At 39.2% G+C, this 20,223-nt stretch overlaps 1 protein-coding gene across 11 annotated transcripts in view; it reads right to left on the bottom strand.

Moving 5' to 3' along the window:
• Positions 1-20,223, bottom strand: part of TATDN1 (TatD DNase domain containing 1) — a 58,083-nt gene that overhangs the window by 25,810 nt on the left and 12,050 nt on the right. For 3 of the 11 annotated variants that reach the window (XM_045453726.1, XM_045453733.1, XM_045453729.1), the window contains exons 3-9: positions 19,303-19,352; positions 15,647-15,710; positions 13,763-13,906; positions 13,625-13,667; positions 8,167-8,252; positions 8,035-8,075; positions 5,411-5,487 (exon numbers count right to left, since the gene is read on the bottom strand). In XM_045453726.1, the coding sequence (XP_045309682.1) occupies positions 5,411-5,487; positions 8,035-8,075; positions 8,167-8,252; positions 13,625-13,667; positions 13,763-13,906; positions 15,647-15,710; positions 19,303-19,352 (505 nt within the window). Of the gene's footprint in view, positions 1-4,437; positions 4,454-5,410; positions 5,488-8,034; positions 8,076-8,166; positions 8,253-8,861; positions 9,008-13,624; positions 13,668-13,762; positions 13,907-15,508; positions 15,568-15,646; positions 15,711-19,302; positions 19,353-20,223 lie in introns of those variants that run through there. The other 8 variants (XR_006706231.1, XR_006706232.1, XM_045453734.1 and 5 more) reach the window with 7 other exon arrangements.

Raw genomic sequence — 20,223 nt, 5'->3', positions numbered from 1 at the left:
TGGGGGGTGGGGGCACTCAACATGGGGTTCGATCCCCTTGCTCTTCAGGGAAGACCTCTACCCCTGTGATATCCCTCTCGGTCGTAAGTTGCCGTACCATGTAACTGGTTCCCTACCATGTCTCTGCTCCTTCTTGCTTTCTCAGTGTGGCTTTTTCTTTCCCCATGGAAGAGTCGTTCTACTAATTAGGTCATTTTCCGAATGATTTGCATTTCACATAGTTGCTGCCTGGGGTGTGTCTGTGGGAGGAGGTGGGATCCTCCTCCTCTACGATGTTCCCTGGTCATCTCGACATTAAGAAAATTTTGCCTGCTGTGTTTCTTACAGGATGTCTAGAATACCATCTAGAGTCTTGACCAGATTCAGGTTGGATTTTTTTCTTCATGTTTCTGGCAAGACCTTCATAGGTAGTGGTATGATCTTCTATTTAGAAGCACATGGTATCTGGTTATATTTTTGTGACATGAGGCAGCCACAGATGCCCAATGCTTAGACCTCTTAGTTTACTAGGAGTCGCAGATGTTGATAGAATCCTATCAACCCTTTATTCACTAGAATACTTGTATGAAGAGAAAATTCCTAGGTCTACTATTAGGTACCCAATGGTAGTTGGTAGAGGGGAAAAATATGTATCTTCCTGTTGAATGTGTTGATTCCCTAGCTTAGCCCAATGGTGGTATTAACACTGACATTCATTTTTAATCATTAAGGAATTCTTACTTTTATGTTCTTTCTCTTGTTACAGCCAGACTGACAGAATGTTACATTTCAGCCTTTACCTATTATCAGGTCTCTTTTAAAGTTCTTTTTCCTAAATTGTTTCCTCTGGTGTTAATTTTTCTATTTGGTCTTTTTCCTTCTGTTGAGGCACCTCATTTATCTGGTGGTCCTTAATTATCAGTTTACATTTAAGTAGGCTTGAGTTTCCAGTGTTGTGTTTCCTCTGCTTTTGTGTAAACAGAGGACTGTTTTACTGATAGTTCTGAATGGGGACTCTTTTTAAAAAGTTTACTTATTTTGGTGGGGAGAGGGGCAGAGAGAGAGAGAGATGGGGGGAGGGAGGGAGGGAGAGAGAGAGAGAATATCTCAAGCAGGCTCCATGCTGTCAACAGAGAGCCCGATGTGGGACTCAGTTTCACGAAGCGCAAGATCGTGACCTGAGACAAAAATCAAGAGTTGGACACTCAACTGACTGAGCCACCCAGGTGCCCCTCTGAGTGGGGACTCAATGGAAGCTCCTTGTGGGACACCCAGGACTAGGAATATTGATCTGCAATTTCATCTAAGAGTGAGAAGGTAAGGAGCTAATGGTTAGGCTATTGCTTCTCTAAATGCTTTCCTCTGGCATCAACATAAGAATCCCAAGTCCTGGCTCCCACAATTGGGTTTGTTCATTTTTCTTGAGAAGAGGTTTTTCCCTTTGGTAGAAATGCTTGCTGCTCTTGTACTCTGCGTACAGCAGTAAATATAGGGGTGAGAGCTTTCTCTATAAAGGCCATCAATCACCCTAATTTGGTCCTGTTAGTCACTATTCTAAACCCAAAGCCCTCTCTCTGATTTCTGCCTGCTAAATTTGCTCCCATCTCCTCTGGGGCCCTTTATAAAGTCTAAGCTGGCTGTTCCAGAAACTCTGGCCTTGTTTCTTTGCCCTTATAGATGCCCATACTCCATTTTGAGTATGTAGGACTCTACTTTAGAATGATTTTAAGAGGAGTGAAAGGGAAATGTGTGTAGTTTGCCATAAATATCAGCCTTTTAATGATATCCTCTAGAAAAAACCAAAATTCTTATTTTCAGCCAACTTAACAGTTGATCAATATGAATATTTCCTAAATATGTTTGATATGGGTACTAAATTTAAAACTTCCAGTTATGAAATTATTTACATAGTTTTAATTTCATGAGATCATATCTTAGTCTTTTCCTACATTAATTCCATGCTTGTAAAAAGTGATCTACATACAGAAATATGTACTACCAGAATAAATATTTTTCAATCAAAACCAATTATTGGATGCAAATTAAAAAAAAAATCAAAGTCGATTATATCTTTAATAAGGTTTCCCATTTAAGGGAGAGCAGCTGCATATTCTGGAGTCAAATCTGAAACTTCCCCATTTTCTTGGGGGAAAATGTTATAATTTAATCCTTAGAAATCAAAGACTTTATGTCACAGGTAGTATAGATTAAATTACCATACCTCAGAGCCTCAGATTAAGACTACAATAAACTGAATTTCAGAACAAGAACAGAAATACTGACTTTGATTAAATGACTAACATTAGTTCTGAGTTAATGGAGGAGGAAAAAATCTTGTCATTAACTTATGCCAAATCTTTATAAATTCAAGGCCATTTTGAAATCTCTCAGACAGTTCAAGTTAGTGAAATAAAGGTCTTCTACCTTCTCTTAAAAATCATTTCAAAATAAGGAAAAAAAAAAACCACAAATTTTTTGATGAAACCAGGGGATATTTCTAACTCCTAGTCACAAACTATAAAGCAGAAAGTATACGTTAAAATTATAAATGACCTGTTTATATGCAAAGTGACTTCAGTGCCATGTGCCTGCAGAGAGAGATACTGAAGACAAGCAAACCAATTCACCCAAGGAAGTTCTAAGAACTGAAGATTCCAGGTACTGAGGCTGGGATAAGGCAGGGGACTGAGAGGGGGTTGTTTTAAAATGTGGGGTACAGAAAAAAGGGGACTCTCAGATTATTTTCCAGCGAACTGACACAGAGATGACTCCTTCTGCCCCCCACCCTTGGCCTGAGAGGGAGAAGGGAGGAGAGGGTTTGTGTGGTCTCTGGAGAAGCTAAATCAGAGCCGGGACAGGAGAACAAGCAGCACAGAGGACTGCAGGGGTGAAGATGGAGACTGAATGCTGACTGGCTGGTGAGTTCCTCTCTCCAACCCCATTCTGTTCCAGAACACAGGTACATTGATGAATCCCCACCCTGTTTTTCCAGCAGAGATCAGAGGATCCCTCTATGAAGAAAAAGAACCCGCCGAGAAGATCCCCTGGTGAGGTCAGCTGGCCTGCATGTTGATAGGCTGTCTCCCCACAGAGATTCCAATGAGCTTATTTCTTAACTTTTTAAATATACAGAGTAAGAATTTCCTGGCATTTGAAGGAAGTCATGACAGAGACGAAAAGAGGAAATAAAAGCATCCTCTGGCAAACAGAAAATAACTTATCATTCATGTCTTTAGAGAGACGAGAAGATGCATCTGCAAATGTACACAGTTCCAGAGAATGGCAGGGGGAAAAGCTTTCAGAGATTAAAACCAGAAGCTGAAGTTTCATCAAAGAGGTTGAAAAATATTTCTGAAAGTAGGTGGAGAAACTAGAGATAGAAATTAGAGGGGAAAATATTGAGATCAGGTTATGAGCCTGGGAGCTCCAAAGAAAGAGAGAAAAAAAAGTTTCCCAGGACTGACAAAGATGAGCTTCCAGCCAGAACGGGCCAGCAGCAAGTGCACAAATTATCGGCCACCTGTGTGAAGTCTGGCAATACCAGAGGTAAAGAACTAAAATATTCCACTGGGAGAAAATAGTAGGTCATGGGGTAAGGACTAGGAAACAGAATAGCCGCTGACTTTAAATCTAGAAATGGAGCCCTATAAATTCTCGTGAAAATTATTTCTAGTCCAGAATATTATGCCGAGGAAAAATACCAAGTGGAAGGGTTTTTGGTTTTCTTTAGCTATACAGGCAAACTTTCAAAAATAGAATAAATTCATTTTGAAACATGGGTTCCATCAAAACAGCTGAATACATGGGATCTAAACATCAGAGTTCTATCATGGAGCAGACGTGGACTCAAAACGAAGCAGAAAGGGTCAGGAACTAATGGAGAGATCATCTAGATAACGAGATTATCTAGACAGGGTCCTCATGCAGAAGAACAGATAAAGGCACTTTACAGTTGTTGGGAAGTGTGAGAAGGCTTCAAGTGTTGAAGAAAACCAAGTAAAGAAAAAGGAAGAAAGCTGCCCCAGGAAAATAAAAAAAGTGGTATATCTTGTGGTTCAGCAGTCAACAGTATTTACACAGACATCAATGAAAATACTGAATACGCATATAACCAAAAACTCTGCAATAGCCACACTGTGACGGCTGTGGAGGAAATAATGCAGGTGGCAGGGCAGTCCTGGATGGAAGAACTAAGATGCTCATTTCCTTAATGAAAACAGACAGAGGGAAAGAATTAAGAGACAACATCACATACATAATATTTAGATATATGGTGATAAAGAGCAAAGTGGCGGGGGGCGGGGGGGTGCCGGGGTGGCTCGGTTGAGCGTCTGACTTCGGCTCAGGTCATGATCTCATGGTTCGTGAGTTCGAGCCCTGCATTGGGCTCTGTGCTGACAGCTCAGGGCCTGAAGCCTGCTTCGGATTCTGTGTCTCCCTCTCTCTCTGCTCCTCCCCTGCTCACACTCTGTCTCTCAAAAATAAAGATTAAAAAAAAATTTAAAAAAAAAAAAAGCGAAGCGGGGGTCTCTGGAAAAGCTGACTCAGAAAGCATGGTGTAGAGACTGTATCAGTAAGTTTTTTAGAACTACTATTTAGTCCATTATTCATGCATGCCTTTTCACAGTGGTTTATTAGTTAAATCATTAAAATAGAGAAGCAGCATTGAGGACATATAAATAAGTCTGAACTCCATAGCCAATAATTTCATGATTCTATTTTCCTGAGGATATTTTAGCAAAAACTCATGTAATCAGAAGTGTGGTCATTTTAAAGGAATGAAACACTGAAGAGGGAAAGCCAGGGACCCAGCAGTGCTAGCTGACTATGTTGGGTTTATGAGGCTTGGTATGCTGTACCAGCAGAAAGGCTGAGTGTGGAGCCAGAGAACACTGGTTCTCACACTAGGAGTACTTTATGCCGCATCCTTAGCTTCTGTGAGTTTCCTGGCCTATAGAGATACATAAAATGATGTCATAGTAGGACTCTCCCCACATCAGACATCACTTGCATGCACAATGCTGCGAACACATACACTTTAAAGTGATAAAATGACCTAAGTATAAATGGCATTGCCAGAGAAAGCTAGCTGCTGATCTCAATACAAAATTGTTGTCCATGATTGTAATACAGGGTTAGTAGTTTATAACGTTTAACTTTTTTCTTTTTTTTAACTTAAGTAGGCTCTATGCCCAACACGGGGTTTGAACTCACCACCCCAAGATCGAGAGTCGCATGCTCCACCCACCAAGTAAGCCAGGCATCCCTATAACTTGCAGGAGTAATGTAGTTTAATTTCTTGTATAATTACTGAAATTCACAAGCCAAGATCCAGGTGATAAATACATTTAAATAAAAAATTTAAACCTTTATCAGCAATTCACTGTAAAGCAAGGAATCTACTTAATATAAAACAAACTTAAGGACCTACCAACCATTAAATCCTATATAGAGATCCAAGTCCATCAAGGCAGCTGCTGCTTCCTTGGTACCGTCAAATGAATGCACCTAGAACATACAGGTGTAATTTTATTTAATAATCGCTCTTTCTTTAACAATCCTAAATAACATTAATAAGACTTTCTAAGGAAAAGTATAGGTGCGTAGGGTTTTTTTTTTTTTGTTTTTGTTTTTTGGATCAGAGGGTTTCAGATGTGGTGGCCCCTACAATTTTTATTTTCAATTCGAATCTCACAATTATAATGGGTCACCATCTCCAAAGAGGTGACGCATGAGGGGGCGTAGCTGCCCAGACTCTCTCTGTGGCTGTGCTGATGGCTCTGCAGTACCTTCAGGAATGGGGAATGGACGTGGGAGCCACACTCTTAGGCAAAAGCATGAAGAAAAGTTAGAAATGTGACAAAACCATGTAAAATAAATCTTAAAATGTTGAGTTTTTATTATGTTAGGGGATACTTTTTTCTAGAAAATGACTTTTAGAAGAAATTTTAAGCAGATCTAGAAAGAGTTGCGAGAACGTAACTACAAAACTGAACTGTGAGACAGTAATAATCAGCTCAGTAGGCAAAAAGGAAGAAGATGGTGTTGTTCTCCTTCAAAGATGTAAGGAAGAAAGCATAGTCTTTCATACTTTGGATATATCTATGTAATCTAAACAATAAGTTACACTTTAAATACACCAACAAGTAATGTCATTAATCTGTTACTACAGCATCCAGAGTCAGAATCCACTATGGATAACACGTTTCTGAAAAATAAAACTGCATTACACAGCTGCCCAAAAGGGTTTATTCTCCTCTCAGCATCTCTAGCTGACTAGAAAATATATCCTCCATTAACATCAAAGTAATTTTAAATATAATTCCTCATAAACCATTGCAGAAAATTCCGTTTTTCTTTATTTGGCAATCTTTTTTTTTTAAAGCTTTTATTCTTAAGTAATCTCCACACTCAATGTGGGGCTTGAACTTAAAACCCCAAGATCAAGAGTTGCACGTTCTACTGACAGAGACAGCCAGGCGCCCCTTGGCAATCTCTTTTTTTGATAAAATCAAACATTTAGGTTTGGATTTGCTAAGTAACTTCTTATTTAGAAATGAAGCAAATGGGCAAAGAGGTAGCGCCATTAATCCCCCCATTAACGAAAGCCTCTAAGCCTCTCTCAGTTCCCAAGTACAGTTCCTAAAGGATAAATTAGAGTCAGTAAACTATAGATAAAAACGTGTGCAGTAATATCAACAGCAACATAGAAAACATTATCACCAGCAGTACACGACATGAAGCAGAGGCTAAAAACCTGAGAGAATACAGATGAAGCTATCAAAGCAGCATATGTGGGCAAACAGTAAGTGCTCCGTGCCATTTCCTCTTTCTTTAGTTGGTGTAGTATAATTGATTTTATATACCTGGATAACCTTTTTGCTGGAGATTAGTGAATCTCCTAAAATCACAGGTGAAAATTTGTACATCTGAGCATTTTTTTGGAGGCAGATTTTCCAAAGAGCCCATGATCGAAAAAAGATTTAAGGAACACTGCTACGGATACCTGAGCTAAGTGGTGGGCAGATAATGTTTACGGAAACTGTCTCAAGACTAGTGGTTGAAATGACCACACAGAAGTGTTTACAGAGTACAAGCAGATTCCAGAAAGGAGGAGTCTCTAATCAGAGTGCTAAGTGAATACAGTTGACAAATTAAGAAGGCAAACCTGAGGTGAATATTAAAATATTTCAAGATATTAAGATTAGTTTATATTTTGCTCAGAATTTAAATTGAAGAACACTGAAGAATGCTGATGGAAGAGGCAGAGAAAAAGAATTGTCACCCATGCTATTAAAATATAGGAGTAAATCCATGGGGTTTTCTTGTGAGCCAAATTCTTTATCATTCTTGTACTTTGGACAAAATAAATGTAATTAAGTCGGTGTGATTTAGGTCTGTATTACATCTGGCCCACAGATTTAATAGTAAATTTATGTACCTCAACAAGAGAGGGAAGAAGTTTAATAACTTTACTGCTGATATCTGAATTCCTTTAGAAGTCGACAGGAGTAACAAAGAAGCTTCTGTGCATCCTTTATTAAAAACAACTCTTGGGGCGCCTGGGTGGCGCAGTCGGTTAAGCGTCCGACTTCAGCCAGGTCCCGATCTCGCGGTCCGTGAGTTCGAGCCCTGCGTCAGGCTCTGGGCTGATGGCTCAGAGCCTGGAGCCTGTTTCCGATTCTGTGTCTCCCTCTCTCTCTGCCCCTCCCCCGTTCATGCTCTGTCTCTCTCTGTCCCAAAAAAAATAAATAAACGTTGAAAAAAAAAAAAAAGTATGACAGTGTCAAACTTTAAAAAAAAAAAAACAACTCTTGGGGCGCCTGGGTGGCTCAGTTGGTTAAGCGTCCGACTTCAGCTCAGGTCACGATCTCACGGTCCTTGAGTTCAAGCCCTGCATCGGGCTCTGTGCTGACCACTCAGAGCCTGGAGCCTGTTTCGAATTCTGTGTCTCCCTCTCTCTGACCCTCCCCCGTTTATGCTCTGTCTCTGTCTCAAAAATAAATAAATGTTAAAAAAAATTTAAAAAAACAAACAAAAAACTCTTCTACTTACCACTCCACCTACACATCGATCTCGGTTTCTTTTCATTATGTCTGTAAATTAAAAACAAACAACTTTTGGCAAATACTTTGCTAATTTCTGCAAAATTCTTTAATTCTAAAGGAGATTTTAGCTCTAACTCACCCAAAAATTCAGCATGTGAGTTCCGACAGTGAAGAAACATTGGTAATTTTGTTTGTTCTGCCAGTTCAAACTGTTTTTCAAAATATCTGCATAATGCCAAAAAAATTTCGTTAATTTTATTTTAGCATAAGAAAAATAATTTTTTTAAAGGACTTTTATTATCTAGGAGATTACAGGACAGAAGTAGTAAACTCAGATGTTTAAAATACAGCTGGCTTAGCCAGAGGCATTGATAATTATCACATACATCTTCCTGAAAGGGATACTTCATTTTCTGGGATTACAAAATCATTTTCAAAAAAAGTCTGTTAGTGGAGACCCTGGGTGGCTCAGTTGGTTAAGCATCCGGCTTCTGCCCAGGTCATGATCTCACGGTTTGTGAGTTCAAGCCCTGCATCAGGCTCTCTGCTGTCAGCACAAGTCCTGCTTCAGATCCTCTATCCCCCCAACCCCCCCTCTCTGTCTGCCCCTTTCCCACTCACATGCTTTCTCTCTCTCAAAAATGATAAATAAAATTTTTTAACGGTTAGCTTTCCATTATAACTTCTAGGTAAATTAGACAGCACTTTATTGATCACTAGAAATAAAGAGCTATAACGTTTAAGTCTACAGTGATAGGAGCTGCTCCCTCAAATATACTTTTAACTAGCTTTTCCACCAAACCCCAGCAAATGAAGCAGACACCCTCCCATCACCTGTGGGACCCCTTCCCTGCAGCATGTGTTGGTGGTGAATATACCACCAGCCTCTTGCCTGGAGAGCGGGCTGAGCACCATCAGTGGGAATCCATTCGCTCCAGCAAGAGGCCAGGTAAAGCTTTATGCTCCGTGTTTTCCATGTGCTGTTACACAAGAAATTATTACCACTAAACACAAGGATTTATTAAATATACACAAAAAAACTAAAACACTGTTTTTCAAAGATCTGAAAATTACATGATAAAATGGCAGCCCTAAATGTTTGAAGAGTACTTTAGAAAAAGGTTTTTCGAGTACCACATACCATTATCTCATTTGATCCACAAAATAACCCTAGAATAGGACAAGAGCTGGTGTCAGTGGATTTAGGACTTCATCCAAGATCACAGAACAGTGTGATCAGAACTTCAGTCCCTAAGTCCAGGTCCAGCCAAAATGACCCAAGTTGTATTCAAAGAAGCCTTTTTTCCTGGTCCTATAGCATAAGAGCGAGATATAATGGGGTGGGCTGTCCTATGTTTTCTCAGCACAGTGCTCACTAGTTCTCATTAATGGTCATGCAGTTAAAATAAAACCCAGGAATTACAGATAATAAGTGTCTTATTTCCTACAGGAGTTTACCTCTTCTAGGCGCCTTGATTTTAGGGAATAATTTCCCTGTGTTTCACTTAAATCTCTGCTATATTTTCTGCTGTCTTGTCTCCTTGAAGTGTAAGGACAACCATTTTCCTGAAGTACCCCTTTGTACTCTTGAAAATGCTCAATTTCTTTTCATTTTTTTTTTTTGAAGTTTATTGATTTATCTTTGAGAGAGGGAGGGAGGAAGGGAGGAAGAAGGAGAGAGGGGGACAGAGAGTGGGGAGAGGGAGAATGAATGAATCCTAAGCAGGCTCTGCACTGTCAGCACAGAGCCTGACACAGGGCTTGAACTCGTGAAGCATGAGATCATGACCTGAGCCGAAACCAAGAGTTGGACGCTTAACTGACTGAGCCACCCAGGTGCCCTGAAAATGCTAAATTTTAAAATTAGAAATAGAAATGTACTTCTTAGTTTTCATAAACTTGGTGTTCTTTGTCTTTATTACCCAATGTTTAGGTTTTTATTTACTTATTTTAAATGTATATTTATTTTGAGGGGGAGAGAAAGAGAGCAAGCAGGGGAGGGGCAGAGAGAAAGGGAGACAGAGAATCCCAAGCAGGCTTTGCACCATCAGCACAGAGCCCGTTGTGGGGCTTGAACTTTCAAACTGTGAGATCATGACCTGAGCCGAAAGCAAGATTTGGATGCTTAACTGACTGAGCTACCCAAGTGCTCCCACTGTGTTCAGGTTTTTAAATCACCTTTTCAGATTCTGTTGGGCTAGAAAAAGCAAAAATGATTTAACAAAGTGCTAAAATTTCACAGGGTAGGAAACAGAAATGAAATCTTAAAAGAAAAGTCACTGTTTCCATAATGTTTAAAGTAATACAAGTGTCAGCAATTAAGTGTGCTCCAGTCATTATATAAACTTGACCATGTATCTGGCTTCTGGCTACACACCACATACCCTTTGTGTTCACCACTGTACATGGATCATTTTTTCACACAAAACTCCATGTACAAAGCCACACAACCAAGCCACAGATTTACAGAATCTAATGATCACCTTGGGAATAAGCCTATCACAAAACAGGCAAAAGTACAAATTATGAAAATAATAGATGCTCAAGCAGGGTGCCTACAAAATTTTGCATAATATGAGAAAAGAAAGGTCCATGCGTTCAAACTAGGTAGGTGTCTTAAGGAGGCCAATTATTCCTAATGACATATTGAGAATAGCTGGTGCTTGACATTAAACTATTGTCTGTAAAGAAAAAAAAAGCCACGGTAACTAAAAATAGCATAAGTTAAAGGGCAGGAACTGGCACCTTTCAAGAGACATCTCTGCTTTTATTATTTTTTTCTTAGCTCATATATGAAAACCGCTGTTTACTTGTGTTAGATTTGCTCATTTTAGTGAAACTGTAATTGCTTCTAATTGTAATACTGCTTCTTACACTTTAGGGTCAACAATCAAGTACAGGTCAGCTTGACCTTGGAAAGGTCAGCTTCAGAATAGTGGCTGTGAGTAATCACGACTGAGGCAACTCCAGAGCACCCAAAGCATTACCACAGTGTACCTTAACCCACGGTGGCGATCCCTCCTCTGGACTGGCTGATGGCAAGGACAGCCTCAATCTCTCCTCTCTGAGGTCCCCTAAATCCCCAAACAATTTTTTTAAATCCTGTCTGATGTCGGATTTCTTTTTTGCACAGTGTTAATATTTTAAAGCCCCAAGAAAAATCCCAAAGCAAATTCTCCCCACTCAAGTGAACCAAGCTCTAAACTTACAACAAGAAAAGAGAATATGGCCCGTGGCAGAGAAACTGAAAATGCAGGGAATGCTTAAAGGGTAACCCTTCCAGGATGGAATCAGCCTTTCCCTTGTTTTCTGATTTTTTTTTTCTTTTTAAAAAATACTTTCCAAAAACCCCAAAGAAAAAGAACAGCCAGTATTTTCTTTAGGATGAAAATATTTCTAAGAATAACACAACTGCCACAATTTATTGAACACTTACTTTGTGCCAGGCATGTTACTCTGGGCCTTACATACCAAATGTTAAGAAAAGTAGGTGGAGGGGCGCCTGGGTGGTGCAGTCGGTTAAGCGTCCGACTTCAGCCGGGTCACGATCTCGCGGTCCGTGAGTTCGAGCCCCATGTCAGGCTCTGGGCTGATGGCTCAGAGCCTGGAGCCTGCTTCCGATTCTGTGTCTCCCTCTCTCTCTGCCCCTCCCCCATTCATGCTCTGTCTCTCTCTGTCCCAAAAATAAATAAACGTTGAAAAAAAAAAAAATTAAAAAAAAAAAAAAAAGAAAAGTAGGTGGAACAATGAAGAAATTGAGATTTACAAAGAGACATACAGCCACCAATGGCAGTTGTGATTCCAACCCAAAGCTGTTGATTCCAAAGAGAACTACTTTCAAACACCGTTATATACTGCCTTTACTTACCATTATTTGTCAGACACTATTTTTTAGACATCGTGTCTACCGCACATTATTTTTGTCTTGCCTAGTAATCTATCACACCATTTTCTATTTTTCTCTTCTCCTAGATCTTTTTCCTGACTGCATTTTTACACAAAAAACAAAAACAAGTCATACACTGGTTAAGTCTCCAGGATGGTATCAAATAACAGCTCAAAATCTAAATTCTTCCGAGAAAAGAGCCAACAGTAAAAGCTGAATTATAAGCTTTATATCCATGCCCCTCTACAGGAATCAAAAAGGACCCTCTCCTCCTCATTAAAAACTCAGTGAACATTTCCCGAATACCTACCACGTACCGAGAGTACTGTGCATGGCACCATGGGAACTACAACATGAGTAAGACTTGGCACCTGCCTCTGCAGAGCCCAGAGGCTAGTCTGTGTGGGTGGGAAGGGGTAACGGGCTGCAGCGCACCCACCGCGGGAGCACTGAAATTGGCACAGCCGCTGTGAGCAGAGCAGAGCCTGTGAGCAGAGCAGAGCCGGAGCCATGGGAGCACAGGTGGAAGGCGGGGCATTTCTTTCGGTAGCAACGGTCCACACAGGATAACTGCTAGTGTGGTTTTTTACTACATCATTTGAGGTTTTAAAATTTTTAAAAATCTCAGATTGAACTGCCCATCTCTTCAAAATTTATACCAGACTTCAGTCTGTCCTTAGCTTTATCTACTCTGGAAGAGGCCTCACTCACATCTCCTCACCTTATTGGCAAAGGCTTCCCTGACTCCCCCGGAAAGTCCTTCTGCCCTACTGCCCTACACCTTTTTGATAGCATTTTCCAGCCTATTTTAATTATTTATGTCTTCTCTTATCTATAAAGGCACAGAACCAAGCCTATCTTTCCTTGTATCATACTGAGGAGGCACTTGGTAATCATTTACTGAAAGAATGGAGTTCAGACTCCCTAGTACAGATTAATACCTGGGCACTTGGCATCTACGTTCAAGCCTAAACCATATCCTGCTATGTACATACTATTTTAATTATGAAAGGATTTACTCTAATGTTTAATTATCTTGATCATTAATACACTGTTTCTGAAATGTAACAAAATGCTCAAGTCTTAAGTCTATTTTTCTTTTTAGCCAGTAACACTATCCACCAGTGTGCTTTATAGGAGCTCCAATTAAAAGGTACAGGCAGTGGGTTGTAGGAAGTCTACATGGCTTGTGAGCTTTGGAGTTTTCTCAGAAGCCACCATTCTCCATGTGGCTCCTAGGAAAGGATTCTCATATTCTAAGTTGACAATATCCAATGCCCAGCAAGAGTAAAGTAAGTTTTTCTAGCTTTGGTGATTGATCCTATAATTTCTTTTTAATATCCCTTGCCCGTAAATCGTGTCCCCCACAACTGAATTTAAATCATCTCATTGGAATGATGCATGCATGAATACATTCGTGAAAAAAAGAACAACAAAAGTCTCTATCATGTAAAACTCATCCCTTATTTCCACCATTAAAATTAAGTTAGCCGGTTAACCAATTAGGAGCTATATGCTTCCATCCCTTATGAATTCCATGCAAGTATGCATGGAATTTGTTTCACTTAACTTTTGATATACAAAGGGATTAACAAAAAATCCTGATGCTTACTCCAGCTATATTCTGAACTGATAAAAGCTATATAAAAAAAAAAAAAAAAATCACTCTTAAGATTTTACAATAATTCCTGAAGTGAATAAATTTCCTTACTTGAGCTGAGTATCTCTGGGACAGAACTGTAGTCGGTCAAAATCTTTAAAAGATAAAAAAAGAACCAACAATTACTCATAACTTGTACAGAACAAATCACTTTCAAAGTCACTCTAACAGGGCTAGGTTGGCACTTACCAAGTCCACATTCTCCTATTGCTACAACTTTCCCCTTATTGTTTTCAGCGAGATTTAACAACTCCATTAGGTAAAGATCAGGGTCATTCTTTTCAAATTCATCACATCTTGTAGGATGACATCCAACTGTACTGAAAAACATATCTAGCACAAAATAATGTCTTAGGATTATTTCCAAAGTATTTTTCATATTATATTTAACATGTAAAAATGACAGATCAAATACTTTCAGCTGGTTAATTTTTAATAATAGCCATAAACTATTCAAACTGCCTGAATGGCATGAAGTTAATCATATAAGAATTTTTGGAATACCTTAGCAAAGCAGGACAGGAATATGAAAATTGCCTTAACAGATTGGTAAAAATAATTAATTCACCTCTTTCCAAAGCCTGGCATTTACTCAGCCTAACAGAATGGAAAATGAAACAATTTCTTACAGAATGAAGTGTCATAACCTAACTATGTCTTTATACTCACTATTCATGTGACCATCTTGTTTCACATAGTTAATATCACAATTAAAATTTAAACATGCTTAAAAAGGGTGAGTTAGGGAGGTGGAAGGGAGATTTGTTTATCTGATAAAAAATTAAGCTCACTTATTTGCAGACCATGTCTTGATAACTGTAATTGCACAAAACACCAACGTGAAGTCAAAAAGGGCTTCTGAGTGGTTTGCACCTGAACCCACGTGAGAGGTGGGGAGCCTTCCTCAGCCTCTCCTGCAGGTGTTTACATATAAGAGGAGGCAGAGGTTTTAAAACAGTGAGAACACAGGTTCATGAAGGGGGGAGTGAAGAGGGCTGACAATGAAGATTCAAGAACTTTTGAAAATAGATCTCTCTGGGGATAAAAAGTATAGAAGACAATATTCTTATACACCTCAAAGGCATCTGGGAAGATGGTTATTTTTATCTTAATCATTAAGAAAAAGTGTCAGTGGATCCTGAAGAGAAGTACGCAGTTTAGAAAGATTGCCACAAAAAGATAGCTTTTTTAAAAAAAATATTTTGTTTACTTATTTAGAGAGACAGAGAGAAAGAGAAAGAGCAAGCAGGGGAGGGGCAGAGAGAGAGGGAGAAAGAGATTCCCAAGCAGGCTCCAAACCATCAGCACGGAGCCCGACATGGGGCTCAAACCTACGAACCATGCGACCATGACCTGAGCTGAAACCAAGAGTCTGGAATTTAACCTACTGAGCCACCCAGGTACCCCCCAAAATAGCTTTTAGTAAGTAAATCAGTATTTTTAAAAATAAAATAGAATGCCTAATTCTTCAAAGTCTAGCACATGAAGTATGACAAAACACAAAACCAAAAAAAGGTGAGGTAAAATGAATGCCAGATAAAGGAGATGTTTTGTGTAACTAGGATTCCCTTTGGAACCAATTCCAAACCTTATAGAGTTTAAATAAATGCAAAACATGTAACATACAGTGAGCATCTGAGGGATGATACATTATTACTTGCATTCCTGGGGCCTTACACCGTGGTCTGCATGATACATACTTAATAAATGATCCTTCACAGTTTAAGTTTAAAAAAAGCAAAATAAAAGCAACTCCCATCCTGAACACATTACAGCATACAGACAAAAATCCTGTATCAGGAATACTGGAGACTAAATTATATACCTGGTGAACTTAATTCTCATTAAGGAAATCTTATAATCCTTAAGTACGATGAGAGAGGATTTAACCAAACATCTGATATATCAGTGTCAGAACCCTTTCATCTTAATCACACCCTGTTACACTCAGTCCGTTTTCCTGTTGTTTCCAGTCATGATCCGTTGTATTGTACCTGAGGCAGTTATAGAAAGATTTCTTCAAAATAACTTAATTCATTTGGGGGGGAGAGGGTCAAAGTGAGAGGAGGATACCATTTGTTTGTGCCAAATGCAGTGCCTCTTTACTGTCCTGCAGATTTCCACCTGTGATCATAAACTGAAACAGAAAGAAAACATGCCCACTTTAACAGAGTATCAACAAGTTTCCTAAACACGCCTCCCTGCTGCTTTTCCAGAATGCTTTCCTCTCTAAGACTGTCACACACTTACCTTCCTTTAAAATTTGGCTGAAAGGTCACCTCCTACGTAGAGTGGTCCCTGACCACCCTTCTCCACACATACAAGCATACATCCAACACAGAATGTGTCACTCCTTCCTATTAAAGTGTATTCATGTCTGTTTTACATTGAATGACAGAGGACAGATTCCACATTATGAAAGCCTGACTAAATACTTCTGAATTTAGAATTCTGTTAATCTAAGTTAGAGATTCAACAGTGTTTATTAATTCAGCAGTTCTCCAAGTGAGGTCCTGGGACATCCAGGGGATATGTGAGGTCAAACCTATTTTCAAAATAATACCAAAGATGCTATTTGCTTTTTCACCCTCAGTCACAAGTGTGCAGGGAGTATTCCAGAGGCTACATGATGTGTAATGTCACAACAGACTGCCTGCAAAAACACATACCCAAGTTCAGCAGTCTTTTTTTTTTTTTTTTTCAACGTTTATTTATTTTTGGGACAGAGAGAGACAAAGCATGAATGGGGGAGGGGCAGAGAGAGAGGGAGACACAGAATCGGAAACAGGCTCCAGGCTCTGAGCCATCAGCCCAGAGCCTGACGCGGGGCTCGAACTCGCGGACCACGAGATCGTGACCTGGCTGAAGTCGGACGCTTAACCGACTGTGCCACCCAGGCGCCCCATCAAGTTCAGCAGTCTTAAGAGCTAGACAGGAAAGGGACGAGATGTTTAAAAAAAAAAAAAAAAAAAAGTAAAAATTCCATTCATGTCACTACATTTTTGGGGGTTGGAAAATATTTGTTTTTCCTAAAAATATGTTCCTTATGTAATATATTGGTTTATTGTTAATAGATATTTTGAATTTTTCTCAGTTTTAATGTCTAACAGTATATACTAACAGATAAAACCAAAATAAACAAAAGTTCTTTGGCGTCTTCAATAATAGTGAAGAATGTGAATGGGTTCTGAGACCAAAAGTCTGACAATCTGTGGGTTAATGTATATTGATGACTTCTTTGTAAGGAAAATGTATGGCTCTTAGCAGAAAAGCACGCTTCTAAAGGGACAGCCCTTAGGGTCGACCAGCAGTCAGAACAGTGTCTTTGCTACTGTATTAAAAGGAAAATGTCACCAAAGAGCCTGTGTGTTGACGGTGGCCACTGAGACAGTGCTGATAAGTGTACATCCTTCTAGAGCAGTGATTTAAGTGCACCGATGTATATTTCTTTAAGCATCTCACTTCAGGTGCCTCCCTGAGCTAAAATGAAGAATTCACTCTAGGTGTATGCCTAAAGAGAAAACAATAAAACACAGGAGGAAATGCAAATGATAAACAGACGTTTTTATAAAGCAACTTAGACTTCTAATATAGCAGACATTGAGTATCTTACTCAGGGGATGCATAGGCATAATTAAATCCTCAACTTTTGGGAAAATTTTACTGTTTACCAACATTCCCTAATTCTTTAATACAAGACCAGGTGCCCACATTTAGTATTTCAATTGTGTAAAATAGTTGCTAATTAATTCTACCTTTTATCTGTAACTTTCCCAAAGAGATTAGAAAAACAACAAGCAAGGACAAGACGAGAGGACATAATTTCCTCTCCCAGTTCACAATGATGACATTAGGCCGATGGCCTCTGCCACAAACTTCACAAAATACAGGCTGCTCACTTCATGCAGGTACAATACCAGGTGCTCTGCATTCCTGCTCTAGTTCACCCTCACAAGTCTCAAGTAGGCGTTATTATCACTGTCAGACGACGAATGGCGCCGGGGCTGGAAGCCAGCAGTGCCGCGATCACTGCGCTTTCAGTCACAACGTAACAGCAAGGCACCAAGTTAGATTTCAATTTGGAAGCATGTCCAAGTATATTCCATCCCTGTCATTCTTACGTGTGTGTGTGTTTACAAATGTTAAGACTGAACTACTCATGGCCGACACGCGGAAATTCAGGAGCCTGGTATTCAGAGTTTGCAGAAAAGCATTTTATACAGTGATTTGCCAAGCACAGAATGACTGCATCATGAGAAAGAAATGCTGTAACCTTTATCCTTTCTTATTACTTGTGAATGAGAGTTATAGCGTTCCGAGCTGGGACTGAGAACTCATGAGTCAGCAGTGTCATCTTTAATTTTTTTTATGTTTATTCATTTCTGAAAGAGAGAGAGCACAAGCAGGGGTGGGGAGGAGAGAGAGGGGGACAAAGAATCTGAAACAGGCTCCAGGCTCTGAGCTGTCAGCACAGAGCCCAACGCGGGGCTTGAACTCACGAACCGCGAGATCATGACCTGAGCCAAAGTCGGACGCTCAACTGACTGAGCCACCCAGGTGCCCCAGCAGTGTCATCTTTTAAAACTCAGGTTATTTGGGGCGCCTGGGTGGCGCAGTCGGTTAAGCGTCCGACTTCAGCCAGGTCACGATCTCGCGGTCCGGGAGTTCGAGCCCCGCGTCGGGCTCTGGGCTGATGGCTCAGAGCCTGGAGCCTGTTTCCGATTCTGTGTCTCCCTCTCTCTCTGCCCCTCCCCCGTTCATGCTCTGTCTCTCTCTGTCCCAAAAAATAAATAAGCGTTGAAAAAAATAAAAAAAATAAAACTCAGGTTATTCAACTTAGCAGCCACAGTCACCAAGTGTCCTGATGCCATACTATGGAACTTCGCCCGATTTCTTGTGTGCGTGTGTGTGTGTGTGTGTGTGTGTGTGTGTGTGTGTTGGAGGGGGGGGAGGAATAGCTTGATATTTTAAAAAAAATAAGAAGTATCTATCTATTCAAATAATTTGACACAGTGCTAATATTCATTTGCTTAGAACTCTCTAAAAGGTAGAATTTTCCTGATAATCAAATTAGTACTGTAAAAATTAAAGTGTTCTCTCAGTTTTTGAAATGGTATACTCATACTATAAGAGCTAAAGGTGGTGACAGGATACACATTTTTTTTTAATGTTAATTTATTTTGAGAGAGAGAGAGAGAGAGAGAGAGAGAGAGAGAGAGGGAGAAGAGAGAATCCCAAGCAGGTTCTGTGCTGTCAGTGCAGAGCCCGATGTAGGGCTCTAACTCCAGAACCATGAGATCAAGACCTGAGCCAAAATCAAGAGCTGGATGCTTAACCAACTGAGGCACCCAGGTGCCCCAGGATACATGTGTTTCTGATGATCACTTAATTCTAACAGATGCTAAATTACATTATAAAATTAAGAGTTGCATTTTGACAAACCTGGTAATTCAGATAGGTCTTAAAAATTTTTTTCAAAGAGATTTTGCCATTTACCATGTTTCTGATCACATGGAAGAACTATCCAAGCATGAGGTCTGTATCACTTAAATAGCTGTGAACAGAAAATTTTGATATTTTACTTCATTAACATGCTAATATTACTTGCTGACAATACATATCCGAAAATGCCAAGTGTGGCCTGAGCTCTTTCTCTTCTATTCTGTAGTACCTTAACCAAAATTTAATTTTTTAAAAAAAACTTAAGAGTAACAAAAATGAAATGTTACCTTTTTAACACCAATCTGGACAGCTCTTTCTATTACATCTTGTAAGTCGTCTATAAAAGCAAAAACCCCACATTAAGAAAAGCTAGTAAAAAATTTTTTCACTTAATTATCTCTTCTTGAAAGAAAAACACATAGAAACAATCATATTTACCAAACCAATACCATTTGATGAGTACTTATGATAACAATCAGTGATAACCTTAAAAAAAACAAAAAAAGGAAACCTGTATCAGTCAAACTAGGTGACTAGTTATCCATTTAATTGTATTTTATTCTGTTGACCAAAAGGGAGAAAAGTGACAAAAATCAGGAAGTTCAAATGAAAGGTGAATTTGCTCACTACAACTTAAATCAGTTGCCTTAAAATTGAAACTTGTTGGTATTGTATTTTTTTTAATAAAAATAAAATTCATTAAGATTGCTTATTTTTACTAGGGCTTTTCAGAGTGTATCTGTAATGCTTCCCAAAACATGATAAAACCTCTCTTTGTAAATTTCAGTTAATACCGTATTATTATAATTCCCATTCCCATTGAGGAAGGATAATTTTTATTTTCACTGACAGTTTTTTTCTTTTTCCCAAAATTTCTTGTTAAGTAACAATAAGCTTTCTGGGGAGATCAATTGAAGGCTAAGCTTTAAGAGGCCTGAGGTAAATGGACAGCAATATTAAAAAATGACATAAATCCATGTATTAATTTCAGATTTAAGTATCACAGTAAATTTGGTTAGAATTATCATTACTTCTAGAAGCTATAAAATTTCTTTTAGACAAAAAATATCAACTTAGTGAACTTACACTAAGACATCCAGTTTTGCTAAATATTGTAAACCAGAGGGATACTGATAAGAATAAAACTTATTTCATAAAAACACATACAAACATACATACATATAGAGTCATAAAGCATGAAATCTATT

This window comes from Leopardus geoffroyi, chromosome C3 (genome assembly GCF_018350155.1).
Source record: "Leopardus geoffroyi isolate Oge1 chromosome C3, O.geoffroyi_Oge1_pat1.0, whole genome shotgun sequence".
NCBI classification, from domain to species: domain Eukaryota; kingdom Metazoa; phylum Chordata; class Mammalia; order Carnivora; family Felidae; genus Leopardus; species Leopardus geoffroyi.
The sequence above is the reverse complement of the archived record's forward strand: the minus strand, read 5'-3'. Positions and strand labels throughout refer to the sequence as shown.